The sequence below is a fragment of the Fulmarus glacialis genome, unplaced genomic scaffold (genome assembly GCF_000690835.1).
Source record: "Fulmarus glacialis isolate BGI_N327 unplaced genomic scaffold, ASM69083v1 scaffold5054, whole genome shotgun sequence".
Taxonomy (NCBI): Eukaryota; Metazoa; Chordata; class Aves; order Procellariiformes; family Procellariidae; genus Fulmarus; species Fulmarus glacialis.
In genome coordinates, this window is record NW_009207274.1 from 12,622 (window position 1) to 29,909 (window position 17,288).

At 49.2% G+C, this 17,288-nt stretch overlaps 1 protein-coding gene across 1 annotated transcript in view; it reads right to left on the bottom strand.

The window, feature by feature from the left end:
• LOC104075485 (voltage-dependent N-type calcium channel subunit alpha-1B-like) overlaps positions 1 to 2,147 on the bottom strand; it is a gene marked incomplete at its 3' end in the record, with an annotated part of 12,199 nt that extends 10,052 nt beyond the window's left edge. Inside the window, exon 1 of the mRNA XM_009576013.1 lies at positions 2,023 to 2,147. Coding sequence (XP_009574308.1) covers positions 2,023 to 2,147 — 125 coding nt within the window. The remainder of the gene's footprint in view (positions 1 to 2,022) is intronic.
• Between the last annotated feature and the right edge of the window lie 15,141 nt (positions 2,148 to 17,288).

Sequence of the window (17,288 nt, forward strand, 5' to 3'; positions counted from 1 at the left end):
GAAGCCACTGTGAGTTAGGCCAGAACAAGTCGGAAATTATCACTAAAAATAAGAGAAACTGAGAGATGGAAGGAGCCGGCTGACAAGCACGTCCTGACAGTCCTGCCGAAGCATCCCTGGCTGCACAGCGAACAGCTGAGAACAAAGCAGAGGTGACGGGCAAGCCAGTGCCGGAAGAGGAAATCAGCTGTGAAAGGTAAAAAAATAGCAAAAAAGAAGATTTTAGGAGATAACCTCATAAAGAAGAATAAATGGCTTGATCTGCAGCCCTTTCTGTATCTTCACGGGTTATACAGAAACACTGAGATTTGGTAGGCTTAGGATGTTGTCGTTTATAGCACTTCAAGTGCAACAAAATCTCGTTAAATAAGTTCCTCCATGTAATTTGCCTTTTTTACAAGCAGGATGGCCGACCATCAAACCTTTCTTGCTCATATGCTGCTGTGCAGGAGCTGGGCACGCATCCTGCCAGCCCAGCAGTGCTCAGGACCGCTGCACTCGTTCCTCACTTTCATGCTAACTTGGTTAAATGCTGCTTTCTGTATCACCACCTCCATAACAAGCTCTGACTGACATCTGTTCCCAGAGACAGAGGCCAAATTTGCGATAAATGCTTGATAACTTTTGTTCTAGCAAAGCCTGGAATAAATTATAAAAGCAGCTTATTCCTTTGGGTATAAAAGAAAGCAAAGAATGAAGGGAAAGTTCCTTTCCTGAATGTTATGCTAACATAAATAATTAGCAATCCATTTCTTAAAGTACCTCGGAGCTCAGGATTTCTGTGTGCTGGTTCAGCAAGACACAGGCTGTCGTACAATGCTGCACTTTTCAGAGCTACCCGATAACAAATCTCCTTACTGAAGCCCTGACCACAGAAAATGCCTCATAACTCCTTCAAGCTTAGCCCCAGATCTCTAAATCCCAAGGACTGGAGTGGGGAAAAGCTCACCCTGCTCCTCAGGATCGTTCCCACCCTGTCCTCACCTACCTTAATGGCCTTTTAGTGGCTTTATTTCAGCTTTTCCAGATGATCTCTTGGGGAGCAGGTGACAGAGGTGGTTTGCATCTCTCCCAGGAGGAACAGAAACACAGGAGATGTCCCGAGTGAGAGCCAAGAATAGACAATCAAAAATACAGGGTTTTATATATATGTCTCTGCTTATAGGAGCAACCACACCTTGGGTGAAGCCTCAGCAACGAGCAGCCGGTGAGGCCACGCTCAGCACACACCTATCTGCAGGTGATGGAGCGCATTTTCCACCTGGTCTCCTGGCATCACTGTCTATAAATCACAACAGAGGCGGCATGAGATGCGCAGGAGAGAACTGGAACTGGCTGCAAGTCCAGCAGCTTCAGCATGTCTGCTTGCGAGCAGATAACATACAGCTACAGCAAAAAGCAGCAAGATTAATAACTGAGAATGATTCACACTTCCACGAGGATCTCGCCACTGGACAACTGGTGCCAGGGCAGGTTCTGCTAGAGGAGGAATCACTGGCCTAAATTGTAGGCATTTTTAATGTAACCTTGCTATTTATTATAAACTCTAGTCCTAGAAAGTAAGTGGAAACAGTGATTTTTTTCAGAGACCTTATCCCAAACACCAGTTCCTAAGAACCGAATCAATCTCTTCAGCAAAAAACTAAACACCCACCAGACAGCTTCCCTCAAAAAAAGATAAAACCAGCCAGCAGTACAGCAGCTGTCTTATGAAAAGAAACAGCAACGATCACTTCTTACCCACAGATTCAACCTCACCTAACGCAGACACCTCGGCAGCATCGACCCCAAAATCTCTGACAGAAGCAGGAGCACAGAAGACTCCAGCAAATCACCCCCATTCCTAGAACCCGACTTTGGGCACAGGCTGCCAACGTTTAACAAACCCCAGTGACCCCCAGGAAATGGAAACCAATGGGAAAAATAAAAGAAAATATTCATAACTATTGGCTGACTAGTTTAAAGATGTTTCCCCGATCTATGGGTGGTCCATGAGCTGACCGTCGCCTCTATCTGCGCTACCTGCTAGTTGTCATCCTCGCCCACCCGCTCCTTCCCGATTCCTCCTCCGCTGTCCGGGGGGTGGAGAAGGTTCTTAACCCCACGGGAGTTGTCGCCACCACCAGGATCGCTGTCGTGGTGTTCATGGTAGCTAGGGACCCAAGGGGAGAACCTGCAAGGTCCCTTCGGTCCCACACTATTGTGGGAACATTTGGGAATTTTACAGTAAAATTAAGTGGAAAGAAAGAATTCTTTTGAAATGAGAGATTTTACGGAAAGAAATTAATTTCCCTCAAAAAAGGCCCATAAAATTCACCTTAAATAGCTGGGCTTTTTAACTGATGTTTTCCCTTTAAAAGCATATGCAGAGCATTAAAAATTTACCAAAATGTATATTCTCCATTTCTTTTTTTTCCCCTGAAACCGTTTGCCATGGGAGGCTGCTCTGCCTGCTGCTTTCCTGAATGACTGAAGCTTTTTAACCCCATACCGGCACGCAGCATGCTTCTTGCTGGAGCTGGCAAGACTTTCCAGGATCAGGAATACCAGCAGCGCACCGACCAGCGCGGGACAACCACTGACCTCGCCGTGTCCATCCCAGCCTTTGAATTAATGGTGTTTATTTGGAAACACCAACTTCTCCAGTGTCTGCGCTGCACAACAACCAGGAACCATCTACCGAGCCAGGAGAGCCTGGGACAAGTGGAGGTGGCCACCAAGACAGAGCTTCCCATCAGGGCAGGTCTGCGAGGGCTGTACCCCACACGCCTGGGTGGAGGAGGGTGCAAGCTCCACCTGCGCAAGGTGAGCTCCAGTGGAGTCACTCAGGCAGCGGGTGGAGAAGCTGCAGGGGGAAAGCAGCAAGTCATGATGGATTAGGGAGGGGGAACAAGAAATAGAGTATTATTGGAGGCATTGTGAAAAGAAATATTAGGTCCCCATGGCTCTGACCTCCAAGGACTATCAGAGCATCAACAGCAAACAGACAGCACCATGGAGAAGGAGGCACCATGATCTCTGGCAGCTTGTGGCAACAGGGCATCGCTTGCCCCCATTTCCTCGTGTGTCCCAACCAGCAACAGATAATGAAGTCTCGGCAGCGGATGAAGCCAATGAGCAAGACTTACGGGGAGAAACCACACCAGTTGCACACAGTAAAAGCTGCAAAAGGATGCAGTGAGTGTTGGCAGTGGGTGTCTGTCTGCTGAGAGGCACCTCAGCTGCAGCGCAAATCAAGATGTGTATTTTTCACCTTCTTAACTCCAGAGTGCACACTGAAGACATTGCTCAGTCTTATGCTGGTGACGTGCTCTGGCTGATTTCCTTGCCCGGGTCAGTGGAGGCAACCAGCCAAGGGGTGCCCGCGAGCCAGCCCCTCAGATGCGGGCAGCCGTTTTGTTCAGCGCAGCAAGCCTGGCTCGCGTTTGGAGGGCAGCGACACGGCTGTCGGTCCCGCTGCTCCCTTTTCTCCCAGCCGCAGCACAGCTCTGCGTGCAAGCGGTGACTGGAGCAGTTGGAAAGATGCCCCTTTTCACTCAGTTTGATTTCATGGTGTGTGAGCTTTATCTTGGCTACCAAAGACACAGAGTCGACACCGGGTCTGAGCCGATAAGTAGATCTGGCATGCTAATTGCACCGTTTAATTTATGGCATTACCAGGTTCATCTGTTGGCTCCATCACTCCGCGTTGGTGACTTCCCCACCAGCTGTCCATAGTCCCTCCCACGTGACAGGGCCCAGCTCGCCAACCCTCTGCCTCTCCTTCGGATGACCAACACTGAGACTAAGCATCCAAGCAGATACCTGCATATTGCATCCAAGCCTGCTCCTTCCCTTCAAAGCACATCCACCACACGATGTACCAGGTCCCAACCCTTTCCTTAACACCAGCCTATTCAGAGCAACTCAGGTTGCTCAGATAAACATGTTTGTCCCAAAACTGACTGTATCCATCAAAACGGCCTCACTATGGTGAAGGATAAACCTCTCTTTAGCTATAACATGAAGGGAACAGAGGGCAAAATAAAATGCACCGAGGAAATAACAATATTCTACAGTATGGGGTTGCTCTGCTTCAGAGGCACAAAACAGCAAATTCATGCCTTGGTCTCACACCAAACGGGTGCGTTTCTGACCCTTTTGTAGCCAGCATTAAATTTGCCACCAGCCTTCAGCATACAGAGCTGCCCAGATACGAACACAAACTCTCTTCTCCTCTTTGCATGGCAGAAATGCTCCAGAGTCCTGGGCGGAGATACAGCAAAACGAGAACGGAATCCCCCCCCCCAAACCACCTGCAACCTACTTTCCTGACTGTAATTCCTGAGCCAGGCTCCAGGGAGAAGACGGGGAGAGGAGCATCTGTAGACAGACACTCCTCCGCTACAGCGAGGCACACAGCAACCAAGCAGTGCGCGACACTCGAACAAAACGAATGAGGTTTTGCAGAGTGCAGAGGGCTTGGCCTCTGCCCAGGATGAAGGAAGATATTCTGGTTATGAGGCAGTTGCTCAAATAAGTCCTTGTTGCTTTCTAAGCAGGAGAGACATGAACATACCACAGTGCAGAGCAGAAAAGGAGGCTCATTCGCGATAAGCAATGACAGCTGGCAGGAAAATGCACGCGTCCAAAGCACGTCTCAGCTCACGCTGGGAAAACTGAGCGCAGAGGAGTTAAAACCATCCTGCACTTCATTGTGGCTGGAAAGTAGGTCATACCTTCAGTCTACATTAACATTACAAAGGAGAGACGGCTGCTTTCTGTCCTCGGAAATGGCTATCCCAGAATTTTGTTCCTGGCATCAGAGGATGCGGAGAGCAGGAGCTGGGAGCCCAAAGCACTTTCCTGGAGACGTCTGGTGTCACACACCCCACCCCAAGGTCTCTTGTGTATGGGCGAGCTATGGAGGGGTTTAGCTCAGTAGCAAACAAGATTCGTAAAGAGGAGAGGGGAATCTCAGGGTCAGCAAAATGTTTCAAGTATTTTTACTTTATGGGAAGGGGGAAAAAAAAAAAAAAGACAGAGCAATGAAACATCATTTGGGATTGTTTGTTTCATTTGTCAAGTTCTAAAATGAAGTATTCTGACTTTTAATGTGTTTTTCTTTTTAGTGAAAGCAATTCATGTCAAGCCTGCAAATATTTTGGACTTGACTTAAAGCTGCCATTTTCCTGAAAAATACAAACCCCCAAATCCTGTGTGCATGAAAAATGTCCCAAACTAGACACTACATTTCATTCCTGTGCCAGAAGGTCTGGAGGAGCGTGACTCTGCTCCCCGCTAGCTGGCAGTTCAAAACTGGGCAAAGGGCACAGGGCAGCTGGTAGGTGGATGGGGGATGTATTTTTCTGCCAGGTGGGCTAGCAGGGCAGCACAGACACTGCAGGAGGTAAGAGGTCTGAGTCACTAAAAGCACATCTCGGCCCTCCTTCCTTATAGTACCCACGAAATGAGAGCCTCCTTGCCAGACTGCCCTGGGAGCGGTGACGAAGTCTGTGTTATTTGGAACCAGAACCGCATCACCCTCTGCATTTGGCCAGTCCCCAGAAGTAGATGTTCGTGAGTTGAGCAGAAAACGTCATCACTATCAAGTTACACTAGTGTTTAAAAAGCAAAACAAAACCAAATGGTTCAGAATAAGAGCTCAGCCTTCCCTCCTGGGGTGCTGAACTGGTGCTGCTGGAGCTGGCAGGAGAGGGACGGGGGAGCAGCAGCCGATGAGGGACCGGTGCAAAGGAGAAGGAAAAAATATCTGTCAATGCTGGGCACATCGGATGGAAAGGAACTCTTGTTAAGTTACTGTCTTCTGCACTGCAGACTTTTCTTTTCCACCGAGCCACCAGCTGAACCATGCACTTGCTTCTAGAGGGAGCGCTTGGAGGGATGGCCTTCCTCCGAGTCCATCCGCTCCACCTTGCCACCGCATCACTGAATGCTGTAGCAATCTAGAGATGGGCAGATAATGAGCAAAGATAAACACGGCATGCAAAATGATAGCCAAGAACATTCATATAATAAATGGGAAGTTAGAGAATGGAGAGTTAGTTAATTCGTGCTGCCACCTTTGCACAGTTTTTGTGTTCACTCTCCAGCACTCAGCCAGCTAAGTCTCACTGGCACAGCCAGATGGATGAGAACTGGAAAAAATGGATCATCAGCATCCGCGCCTGGATGTATTTGTACACTTGACCAATTAGAGACCCAAAAACACCCACGAACTGAACCAAACCATCCTAGCTAGAGAGCTTTACCAGAATTTCAAGTGTCGTGTTCTTTTTTTCCCCACAATATAGCAAAATAATGACAAACAACAGGTCCCCGCTGCCATCACCATGTCATTGCACCTCTCCTCCTGCCTGCACTCTCATGGCGTTCATCTCCCAGCACAAGCAGGTGGGCAGTCATGCTACGTCCAAGGAGTGACACTCAGGTCGTGCTGCCACTTGCATAGTGGAGTGGAGGAGTACCATCCCGGTGGTATAACCCAAAGCAACATCAAATGTGGTTAGTGGGTGTACAAGCACCCACCGCTCCTTTGGTATTTTCTTACAGTGACCAGAGGGAACAGCCACAGTCCCTCCGTGCAGGGGAAGACCCTCGCTCCTTTGCCCGCTCTATCAGCTGGGAAGGTCTTCTGCCAGGGAAACGCAGCCTCCTTCAAACTGCGTGCCTGGGGCTAGCTGATTTAATGACCTGGGTTTGGCACTGTGCTCATGACTTCCAGTATAAGACCATCACGAGCAGATATACATTGAGCATTTAGTTCACAGCTAAGCAAGCCAGGGATGAGAGCCAATACTGAACTCCAGAGAGGCTGGGGCAGAAACTGGTTTTGTTGTTATTCCCCAGGTGCATGTTGAATGGCTCCGACTGCTTCTCAGGGCCACGGGCTCCAAGCAACTACCACATTACACCACCTCATCCCACCCTTAGGGGCTGACACCCTCACCTACGCCTGCCACCCTGTGCCTTCCCAGACAACAGCTTGAATCAAGCTAGATGATGTTGGAGTTGAGTTCAACAAGACAAGAAAACTGCACCCCATCCATCTCTGGAAACGTCCCTACAGGAAATTCCTCTGACAGCCCAATTTTTGGAGAAGGACAAAGACTGGAAAGCTATCGGGTACCTCTGCAAGCAGGCACATTGCTGGGTTTCTTCCCTTTGGAGAGAGGTTGCCCAGGGAGCTGGTTCCTAGCCATGTCACAGATAGTCACGGGACCCTTCGTCACTGAGGTCAGTGGTCTCTGAGGGACGTTTTGCCTATGAATGCTCTGAGAAAGCAGAGAGATGCAGACGTTCCTCATACACCTCCTGTCCAAATCTGCTGCCTCAAAGGACCCAAAACCCAAGCATTTTTCCACCTCCAGCAGGTGCCCCTGGCTCAGAGATGCAGTATTGCCAGTGGTCACACAAGTAGGCAGCCCCAAAATCGACAAGGCTGGATTAGAAGTCATGAAACCGTTTTTAAAAAAATAATATTAAGGCTCTCTATTTGCCTTGTGATTCCTCAGCTTTTGTAGGCAGCTGGGGTCATGTTTTCAAGCTTTAGTTTATGAGCCACAAAAAATACACACTTTCAAATAAAAGCTGAAACTCTCCTCTTGTCACAGGGATTAATATAAGGCATCAGATATCATAAGACTTGCAATATAATATCTCTTCTTTAATGCACACCTCATTGTCACTCCCAAAAGATATCATTCTCCCTCTCTCAGAATTTTTTTTTTTTTTTGGCCAGAACTATCACAGCAAACATGCAATGTTGTTCTAAGGAAAACACAGTTTGCCAAGACATCTAAAATATTGTGTATTCCCTCCATCTGCTTCTGCTAAATAAACCCAGGGCCTTATCTAATATAATGAGTAGATGTTGGCAATAATTGCATAGCCATCTGTACCGTGCTTTAAACCTGTTGCAAGCTGGGCTGCGGACATGAGAAAGTCAGAATTTATTCCTTCCATACTGAAAACAGAGTTTTAGGATAATTTAGCTATATCAGCTCCTATGCTCGGTGCTTGAGGAAGAGTATTTCATGAATGTGACAGATAAACCCTCTCGTTTCCCTATTTTGTATGGATAAAGCTCAAGTTCTGCCGCTGACAAGGTTCAGAGCAGTCCCAGGCGAGCGCTGTTTGCGGCACAGCAGCCTCGAAGAGCTGTTGCTGCCCAGCATGGTGCAACCACGACACAACAGGTTTCAGCAATGACTACACAACACCAGTGCACAAACCCTGCTGAGGATGACCGTCCCAGAAACTTTAAGGCTTAATTAGAAAGTCTCTTCTGGCAGCACTCAGCTGCTAGAACCACGGCATGCAAGTTAACATCACACAAATTTGCAGGGGAGTTACTCACCTGATCATCACCACTCAAATTGAGCCCATAACAATTCAACAGTTCAAACAAGTCTTGGGTTTTTTTTTTGGTTTTTTTTGTTTTTTTTTTTAAACCTTGTTCTTGCCCTGTTTGAATCAAATGGAGCTTTCACACCAGCTCCTAGCTGGCAAAGCTGGGGAAATAGGGATCCAGCTGCAGCATACAGGACCGTGCAGCATTAGGCTGGCAGATGTGCAGCAAGAGGAGGATGTTTGACTGAATTTACCCTCTGTAGGACACGACTGCAAGTGCCTGTGAGAGAGCAATGGTGCTCAGCTACTTTGCACAGGAGTGAAAGAACACCAAGGTCCTTGGTTAAAAAGAATTGGAGAAACAACAACTTGTTGCCTATGAAATCTAATTAACTAGATGCACCCAGGTACGCGTTGGCCTGGAGTCAAGATGTTCAGAGAATAGAGCAAACCTTCCGCGTGCTCAGGAGGCAACACTTGATGGCTGCAAGGATCACCTCAACACCAATACAGAGCATGCCCGTGAGCACGCTCTCTCTGAGCATTGGTTTGCCAGTCCTGCTTGCCTCCTCCTCCACCCCACGCTGCAGTTGCCCACACTTTCCCCATCTCTTTTCACCCACCACAGCACAATAATCCCCTTCCCAAAACCAACACGAGGGCACAGATGCCTACTGGTCAGCAATGCAAGGGGCAGTGCAGCCAGGCCCCACTGAGCAGAGCTTGCGGGACCTCGGAGGCCAGAGCAATGTCACTGGTGCAGGGAAGTGACATCTTTATAACAGGATAGGGGAATGTGCTTAAATTAATTGGCAGTTCAGATAACGGAGGCTTTCGCTCTCCACTGGGCTGTTAAGAACGCTGGAATTGCTGCAGATAAAAGTCTGGCAGCGTTTTCATCATAAGCTTAACATTTCTGGGCTGTATAATCCAGCCATTAAAAAAATACATGCTCTGGGCTGAAACCTGACATACCAGGTCCCAGCACAGCAGCAAATGTTTGTGTTTTCCAAATTTCCAGAGCAGTCCCTTTGGGCCCATCGGGCGGTTACAAGCTGGCAGAGGGGAGATGGAAGTTGCAGTTTTCCAGGGGAGGCTGCACTTGCATCAGTCATGGGTTTCACAGCTTCATTTCACTCCGCTGACCAGGCAGGCAAGTTTGCCCACGTGCTGCAGCCATCTGAAATACAAGCAGGCAGCAGCATCCAGCCGAGAAGACTGTACGTTCGTTGGTGCCGCTGATTTGCTGCAGCAAGTTTTCCCCGTGGTGTGAAGACCGACCTGAATTACGGGGCAGGAGAGAGAGATCTGTGGGGAATTTCTTAGACAGCTGCAGGAAAGGTGAGAAGTGTCCTGTGGTCCACAGCAGCTTTCTGACAAGGCAGCACACAAGAATATAGCACCGAGGACTTTGGGATGTAGGCCAACAGCATCAGATGCTTTTTCTTGATGCAGCTTATTGCTGTGAAATGATCCAGAAATCACTCCTAGCTTTTCGGCACGAGAGTTAAGTGTTTCGTTAGGAGCTAAATCACCTCAGGCTTGCCTCTACAGCCAGCGGAGAAAATCACAAGCGGAGAAGAAGAAGCTAAAAGCAGCGCTGGCAATTTCTGTGTCCAAAATGCATGAATCAGGTTCACTAAGGAGTAGCAAGAGTAGTTTTAAGATCTGACTTGAGTTTAATCATCGAGTGAGCAAGACAAGTCACTGTTTCACTCCATGCTGCTGTTTTCTCTTTATAATATACCTCTCTTGCTTGAGCTGTGATTTTTAGGAAGGAGATGCTTCACATTTGACAGGGTTTAAATCTCAGGGGGCTCGTAGTACCTGGCTCTAGTCTCTGCCCATTCAGTTCCTCTCCAGGCCATGTCACCCCTCTCCATTAAATCACCCTACTCGCTGCTCTCCGAGCAGAAAAAAAGCCCCAGAAAGGCAGCTCTGGGGCTGCACCCGCCAGCGCCGAGGCGGGGAAGGACCTCCGAGCACTTTTCCAGTCTATCAGCATTACACTAATTGAGAGTTTGCACAGAGCAGACCATCGTCTAGACAGCTTTAAGCTCCAACCAGGGAAGGTGCAGCGTGGTTTCCAGAGTAAGCGTTTCTGACATTTGCTTAGTCATCGCCTTCCCTCCGGTTTGGTATCGTGAGCGATCCCTTCCTCCGGTAGCCCTGGAAACGGCGGGAGGAGGCAGCTCCAGATGTGTACGTGGCAGCTCCAGGCGTGGGCTGCTGCTGTGAGGTGGCCCTGGGGGGGATCTGGGCTCCCACTTTGTCCCCCTCCCCACCAGCCAGTCCGTGGGTCTCTTCCCACAGAGGTAACGACTTCGTTTGGGAATTCCTGCATCAAACCCCAAGGCGGGGTAGTGGGATGCTGATAGAGGGCTGGGGATGAAATGCACCCATGGCACTGGGGTCTGGAGAGACACCGGCAGTGAGAAGCACCTAAAAAAAAAAAATTAAATCCTTCTTCCATCAGTGCCCCCTTGTTTTGGGGTCTTCAGCAACTTGTTCTGCTTTCTTCCTGCTCTGATTCTGCTTTCCCCAGCTTCACTGGACCGGTCCATAGCTCAGGCCAGACACTGCCAACTGCTCTGCCGCACTCCGGCACCTGGCACAGTGGCATTACCATCATGTTTCAGGGCTCTAAGCACTACCTCAATTAAAAGAAACAGCAGAAGAAAGCACAAAACACTGCATTGTGTAACTCCTACATTAAAAGCAGCCCCAGGAAAATGCAGATGGGTGGCATCTTAGTGGCAGTAACTCAAGCAAATCAAGAAGTATTGCTAGTTCTTAGAAAAAGCACTCAGCAAAGAGGGGTTTTGTGCTGAAGAATGCCTTTTTTCCACCAAAAATGTTTGTTTTCAGGGAAACATCAATTTGAGTTTTCCAGTGGGAAATAACAAAACATTTTGGTTTCATTTTGACTTCAAATATGACTTCAGATTTTATTTTTATTTGATTGTTTTTAACAGCAATGATATTGTAAAGCTGGCTGAAAGCAGGCATTTTCACTTAAAATCAGGTTGCAACCTCCCAGGGGAAACTCTACCTTTTGAAACAAAAACTTTTGGAACGAGGATTTTTCCTCCACTGTTTCTCATCGGGGAAAAACCTGGATTTCTGGGCAACCATCCTTCAAACCTGGAGGGAGGCTGCTCTCGCCCAAGTCAGTTCATACCTCCTGCCCATCGGGATATGGTGTGGGGTCTGAGCATTTGAGATGGAGGCAGTTGTTTGGTTGCATCTCCCCCACATTCATTTCCCCTTCAGAGCCAAGTGGGTCCCAGGGGAGCTGGGAGCAGCAGGTCCCCCCACAAGCCACAAGTTCTTGTGCACAGCCACCGTTCCCAGCTCCATTTCTCAGGGCTCAGGGAAACCCACTCACCTCTTCAAGCTGCAGATGGCTCAGATGACTGATTGCACTTTGGTATTTACACGAGCTTGCTGCTTGTCACAGCAATCTTCAGTAGACCATCTTCTTGGCAGGCAAGGAAACTCCTTCAGTTCCTTGCAACTCGTGGAGAAGCAATGGATTTATGTTGGCCCTTTTCTTTTGTTATCGTATTCCCCAGTAGCCTGACACGGTATGAAGGTGAGGGCAGGAAAGCTCAATCAAACACAAATACAGGTTGCTGAGAAAGAGCAGAGGTTCAAAATGGGTTTTGCACCATCAGATGAAGGAGGAGGTGGGTAGCGAATGCAATGCTGGGGGCAAGCAAGAACCACTTCAGAAAGAACAAGCTTGGTAAGATGCATCCTTCTTCTGGAGAACAGGTCTTGGGGCCATGCAGGATGCAGATCTCCAGCAAAGTTTCCAGCAAATGAGGACAAGTCAGGTTGTGGGAGGAAGAGAAAAGGAAGGGAGCAGAGAGGGAGGCTGGAAGATGCCGAGCAACTTCAACTGCATGGCTTTGCCAAGAGCACGGGATGGAGCTGGAGTAATAAAGTTTGCATCTCCATTTTGCAGATGACAAAATTTACAGGCTGGAGTAGAGTCAGGATTTGGCATTTATCTCAGGCCCTGCTCTTCTTCAAAAGAAAGGAGCATTTTAGCCTGGAAATTCCCAAAATCAGCAATGGAGATGCTTGGATGAAATCAGCAGGCAACTCTGAGGGACACAGCGATACCCTTTCCATTTATGCATCTTGCTTTAGAAAGGAGACCAGGGCTCTGCTTGGGTAGATCTGCTTGCTACTGATGATAACATTTTCACTGTGATTTGAGTGTGGAAGTAAAGACATACAAGTTTGATCACACCTTCTGCAGCTCTTATAAAGCCCAAATCAAACATGGTTTGGTCACCCCTTCCATTGCAGTTGTTTCATGGCAGCAGGTCACCCAGTTAATGAACGTCAGTGCTGTCCCACCGTGCTTCACACAGCTTTATTGCCCCTTTTAGAAGCAACACTGATGCACATGCATCCTGGCCATTGCTGCCCCAGTCCTCAGCACCTCTGCCTGAGCCAGCAGCTCATCCTCACAGCTTAAATCATGTCAAACTGACCTGCCAGGATTGATCTCTCACCATCCCCAACACCTCCGGGATTCTGAACAAAAGCTCTGCCAAAGACCAAGGTGATGAACTCAAAACGAGAAGGCTGAGGCCACCAAATTCATTACACTAGTGACTGTCCCTGGAGCAAGATTTTAACTCCTCGACACAGAAATGAGAGGCTGGACCTGCACACACATCTACATCCAGCCCCTGGAAGTCACAGCTAAGTACAAGAGTTAAACTTGCACCATTTCCATTTCCCTGACCCAGTTGCAGGAGGGAAGATTTTTTTCCCCCTTTTCATTTTCCTCTCTTGTTATGATTTTCTCCCTTGTTACACGAATGAGACAGCAGAATTTTAATGCCTTTTATGTTCCGTGAAAGATAACAGCAAACGGTACCACTCTGACCTTTTCAGTGTTTTATAATTCGATCAGCTGTCCAGACCCACTCTTCCCTTCTCCATGCTCAACCGGGGAGAGCAGGGTGGAGGGGATGGCCGGCGAGAGCACCACTGTTGCTCAGAGCAAAACAGCAACGGAGCTTTCCTGGCAGGAGAGGACTGAGGAGCTGTCTTCTATAGATCAGCCTTTTCTATGAGATCAGCCGAGGGGCAGAGGGTGGGAAGCAGGAGGTTGACACCAGTCCCTGCCACGCATCCCATAGCGGATGGCACCAGGGTGGGGAGGAAAGCCCGGTGCCCCAGGGAGGTCCCAGGGACACAGTTGCTTCTTTCAAAAGCCTGAGGAAGACGGTGATGGAAAAGCACTTCTGTGCTGCTCACGGGGAGAGGGTGGTTAGCTCTTCCCGCAGCACAAAAAACAGATTCCCTTGGTCTCGCCAGCTGGGAAATGAAGATGCAGTGGAGCCCTGTGCCTTACAGGGCACCACAAAGACCGGCTAAGACCCAAACCCATAACCCCAGGCTATTCCCCAAACACTAAAGCGGGTGCTGTCACCTGGCTGAGGAGGGGGACAGGGAGCCCTGCCTTCTGCTTCGCTGCTCTAACGCGGGGGCTCGCCTCCTCCCCAGGCTCCTCTCGCCGTCCGAGCGGGGACCCCCCCGTTCCCCTCCCTGCAGCTCCGGCGCTTGCAGAAGGGACCGTGCAATGTGCAGCACCGACAGGCAGGGACACACAACAGCCTCAGCGGGGAAACTGCTTGCGGCACACATCAATCAGATCGGACCATCTCTGTGCTCCAGATCCAGAGCCCGATTCACATCGGACCATGGCACCTCGGCCGTGGAGGGGACCATCTCCAAACACAAGCTCACACAGAGGATGGTGCATCTCCCTCCAAGTTGCTTCAACAGCTCGGAGGGTGTCTCCCCCTGCTCTTTCCTCTTTCAAAATCATCCTTTTCCCCAAAGGTTTGACCTGAAATCTCCTCTAACAAACTCCTCCCCACTGTGGGGAGAAAACAGCTCTGGCTGCCATCGGCAAGGGATAACCTAGTAAATTTTAATCCTTGCCTGTTATTGTAATACCACCAGAAGTACACGGATTGAGATAAAAGGCTCACCAGCCCAGCCATAATTATATTAGAAAGGTAATTATCTCCTCTTCCATCCGACTTTGTGCTTTCTTTCTGTAACGAAGTTTCTAGCTAATGTTTGCAGCGATGGGGCCAGACACCACAAAAATCGCTGGGAAATGTAAAAGCTAATTGTCTGTTCAGCGTGTGAGGCTGATAAGGCTGCGGAGAAGAAGGAAGGAGCAGAGGAGCCCGGAGCAAGTTGGAGCCCTGGCTGCTGATGATGCCCGCGCCCCACCGCAGAGCTGGTCCCGGAGGCACCCTCAGGCTTTCAGCTATAGGCATGAGCACCCCAAATCACAGCAGTATGGTCTCAAATATGCATTTGCTTCAAGGCACCTGCCCCATGGATCCTGCTCTTTCAGACAGTTTCTGAACCGTCAGGAGAGCTAAGGGGATGTTAAAATGAAAAGACATTTTCACTTTTTGAGCCCACTAATTTAATGCAGTAAGGAGCGTGCCATCCCATCATCACCAAGCCAGCTCACCGTGTTGCTGGCTGTAGATGTCAGGTTACAAATGAAAAGGGAAACTGAGGCACAGAGCGGGAGAAGGACTTCAGTGCAAGACCATGGGTGCCCCCAGCCCTCACTCACGTTCAACTCCACCCAAGCAGTCTCTCTGCGTGAATTTGGACCAAAGCTGCTTTTGGCCCGTGAGCCACCCTCACTCGTGTTTCTAAGCACGGAAGGAACACAAGGGCTCTTCTCCAGCAGACAATAAATTATCCAGAATTGAATGAGCTAAATATAATTTTAAACAAGCACACATTGTACAGACCACAACACGAAGATGTTGGCTTACATATGTTGGGTGCATTGTTTCACAGAGCGTATTTTTGTACTTTGTACTATTACTGAGTAGAATAAAATTACCATTTGAGACACTTAATTGTACTAATTATAATCTTTTGGGGAACATTTGAGAAATTACTGTCTTTTACCAATGCATAACTGACCATATGATGTCCTTAGTATAGAGTTTTTTCTATCTTTCCAAATTAAGAGGTAGGACAGTACTTTGCAAAAGGTCCCAGAAGGATCCGTTCCCACCCAGCACAGGAGCTTGTGCTGTTTGTCTCACGCCATTGCAGAAGAGGATGTTTTTTCCCTTAGTGGTAAATGATGCTCTAATGATTTGGAAAGGCATCCTAAAAAACCAAAAGTGAAAACACATTTCAGCTAAGTTTCCTCCACGTCAAAATTTGCACTCATTTTGCCAGGACTGAAAGTTTGGTGTCTGCGGGCCACTGCTCCCCACCTCCAGTGCTTTCCATTTTAAGATGGACCTAAACTGTCCCAGGACTTTGGTCCCAGCCCTAAGAAACCAACCAGCACCCAACATCTCTAGACACCACAGAACCACCAGCACAGACATTGGCTACACCTCCACCAGTGCTCTGCTGGGCACCAGCAGACGACCTTTCCCTGTCTCTTCCCACGCAGTAGCACTCATGACCTACCCAGCAACACAGGGTTTAATTTTTCCCTTGTGCTATGATACATCTCAGCACCTCAGACTGCTGCATCCGTGCATCTTCACAGTGATACGCAGAGTCCTCACACAGCATCAGACCTTTTCTGTGCTTGGCACCAAACCCCCCGGCTCCTTCAAGGACATAGCGCCCATCCCAAACAGCTTATAACATCCTGCCTGTGCACCGATGACCCTCCTGAGGACACCTGAGGCAGCGAGGGGACATTTTGGGGGAGTTTCTGCTCCCTGATGAATGATTATGTGAAAGGTGGAGGTTTCAAGCAGCATCACCAGGGCAGGGCAGAGGGACGGAGGACGATCGCATCACGGGAGGACGCAGCGGGAAGCAAGTGCCTGCCGCATCCCACGCCTGCCCTTCCAGCAGCACCCCCTGACAGCGCACGACTCCAGCAACAGCGTTTTACAGCTTTGCAGGATGTGCTTCCCAAAACCCAACCGGCTCATTCTAGAAACTGCCTGGGAAAGAGCCTGCCACCAGCTACACATAGAGATGGGGCAACTGGGAGAGGGGATTTGGCTGGAGGTAGTGCTTTATTAGGTTTAAAACTTTCAGTCTGTAAACAACTCTCCCCAGGTAGTTGCTGGGTGCAGCTGGATGAATCTGGATGAAGCGGAGGGGAAGAAGTAAAGGCAGATAAAATCAGTGACAGCGATGTTCCTTCCACCTGCTGTCACTGCTCCCCTCTGCCTTCAAATGCAGTGGTTTAGAGAGCCCCATGTGCTTACAGAAATACCTCTCTAATCCTTCATTTATCTGAGAGATCTGTCCCACTCATCATTTCCAGGGGGGCACCGGCAGTAGCACAGGAATAGCAGAACAGCAGAATTTATCTGCTTCTTGTTTGGGCAATGCAGAGCCCCCGGGCTCGCCCAGAGTTGTGCACGGGGCAGCGTGATCCTGCCAGCTCCAGCCTCCCCGCTGGCACTGCCATCTCGCAGGCACAATCTCATCGAGCGCTGCACTGACACCGGAGCCGGAGCCAAACACTTGAAAGGCCCAGGGCTATGGAGCTGATGAGACTTCGTCAAGTTAAAAATGCATATATTAAATTACTTCTGTGAGAATCCTCATCCCCCAGCTCGATACCCAGACAAAAGCCACGAGGGAGTCAGTGGCTGCAGCACTCCCTGCAGCACAGCCAGTTTTAGTATCTCCACCACAACCACACGACAAGCGATTTTGGAAGAGCAAACAAGTGGCAACCACTCGCTGCACCCTCTCTCCTGGGACAGGCTCTCCTTTCCCATCGCCGGCCCTGCAAGACGCTCCCCTTCAGCCAGGTCAAGCCACAGCAGCACTTTTCCAGCTCCCCACCTCAATGACGGATCGTCTTCCATCGCAATATCCAGCCTCTCGGTAGGGTGCAAGGTCAGCAAATCCTCCTCCGCAGCTCAGCCTGCGTT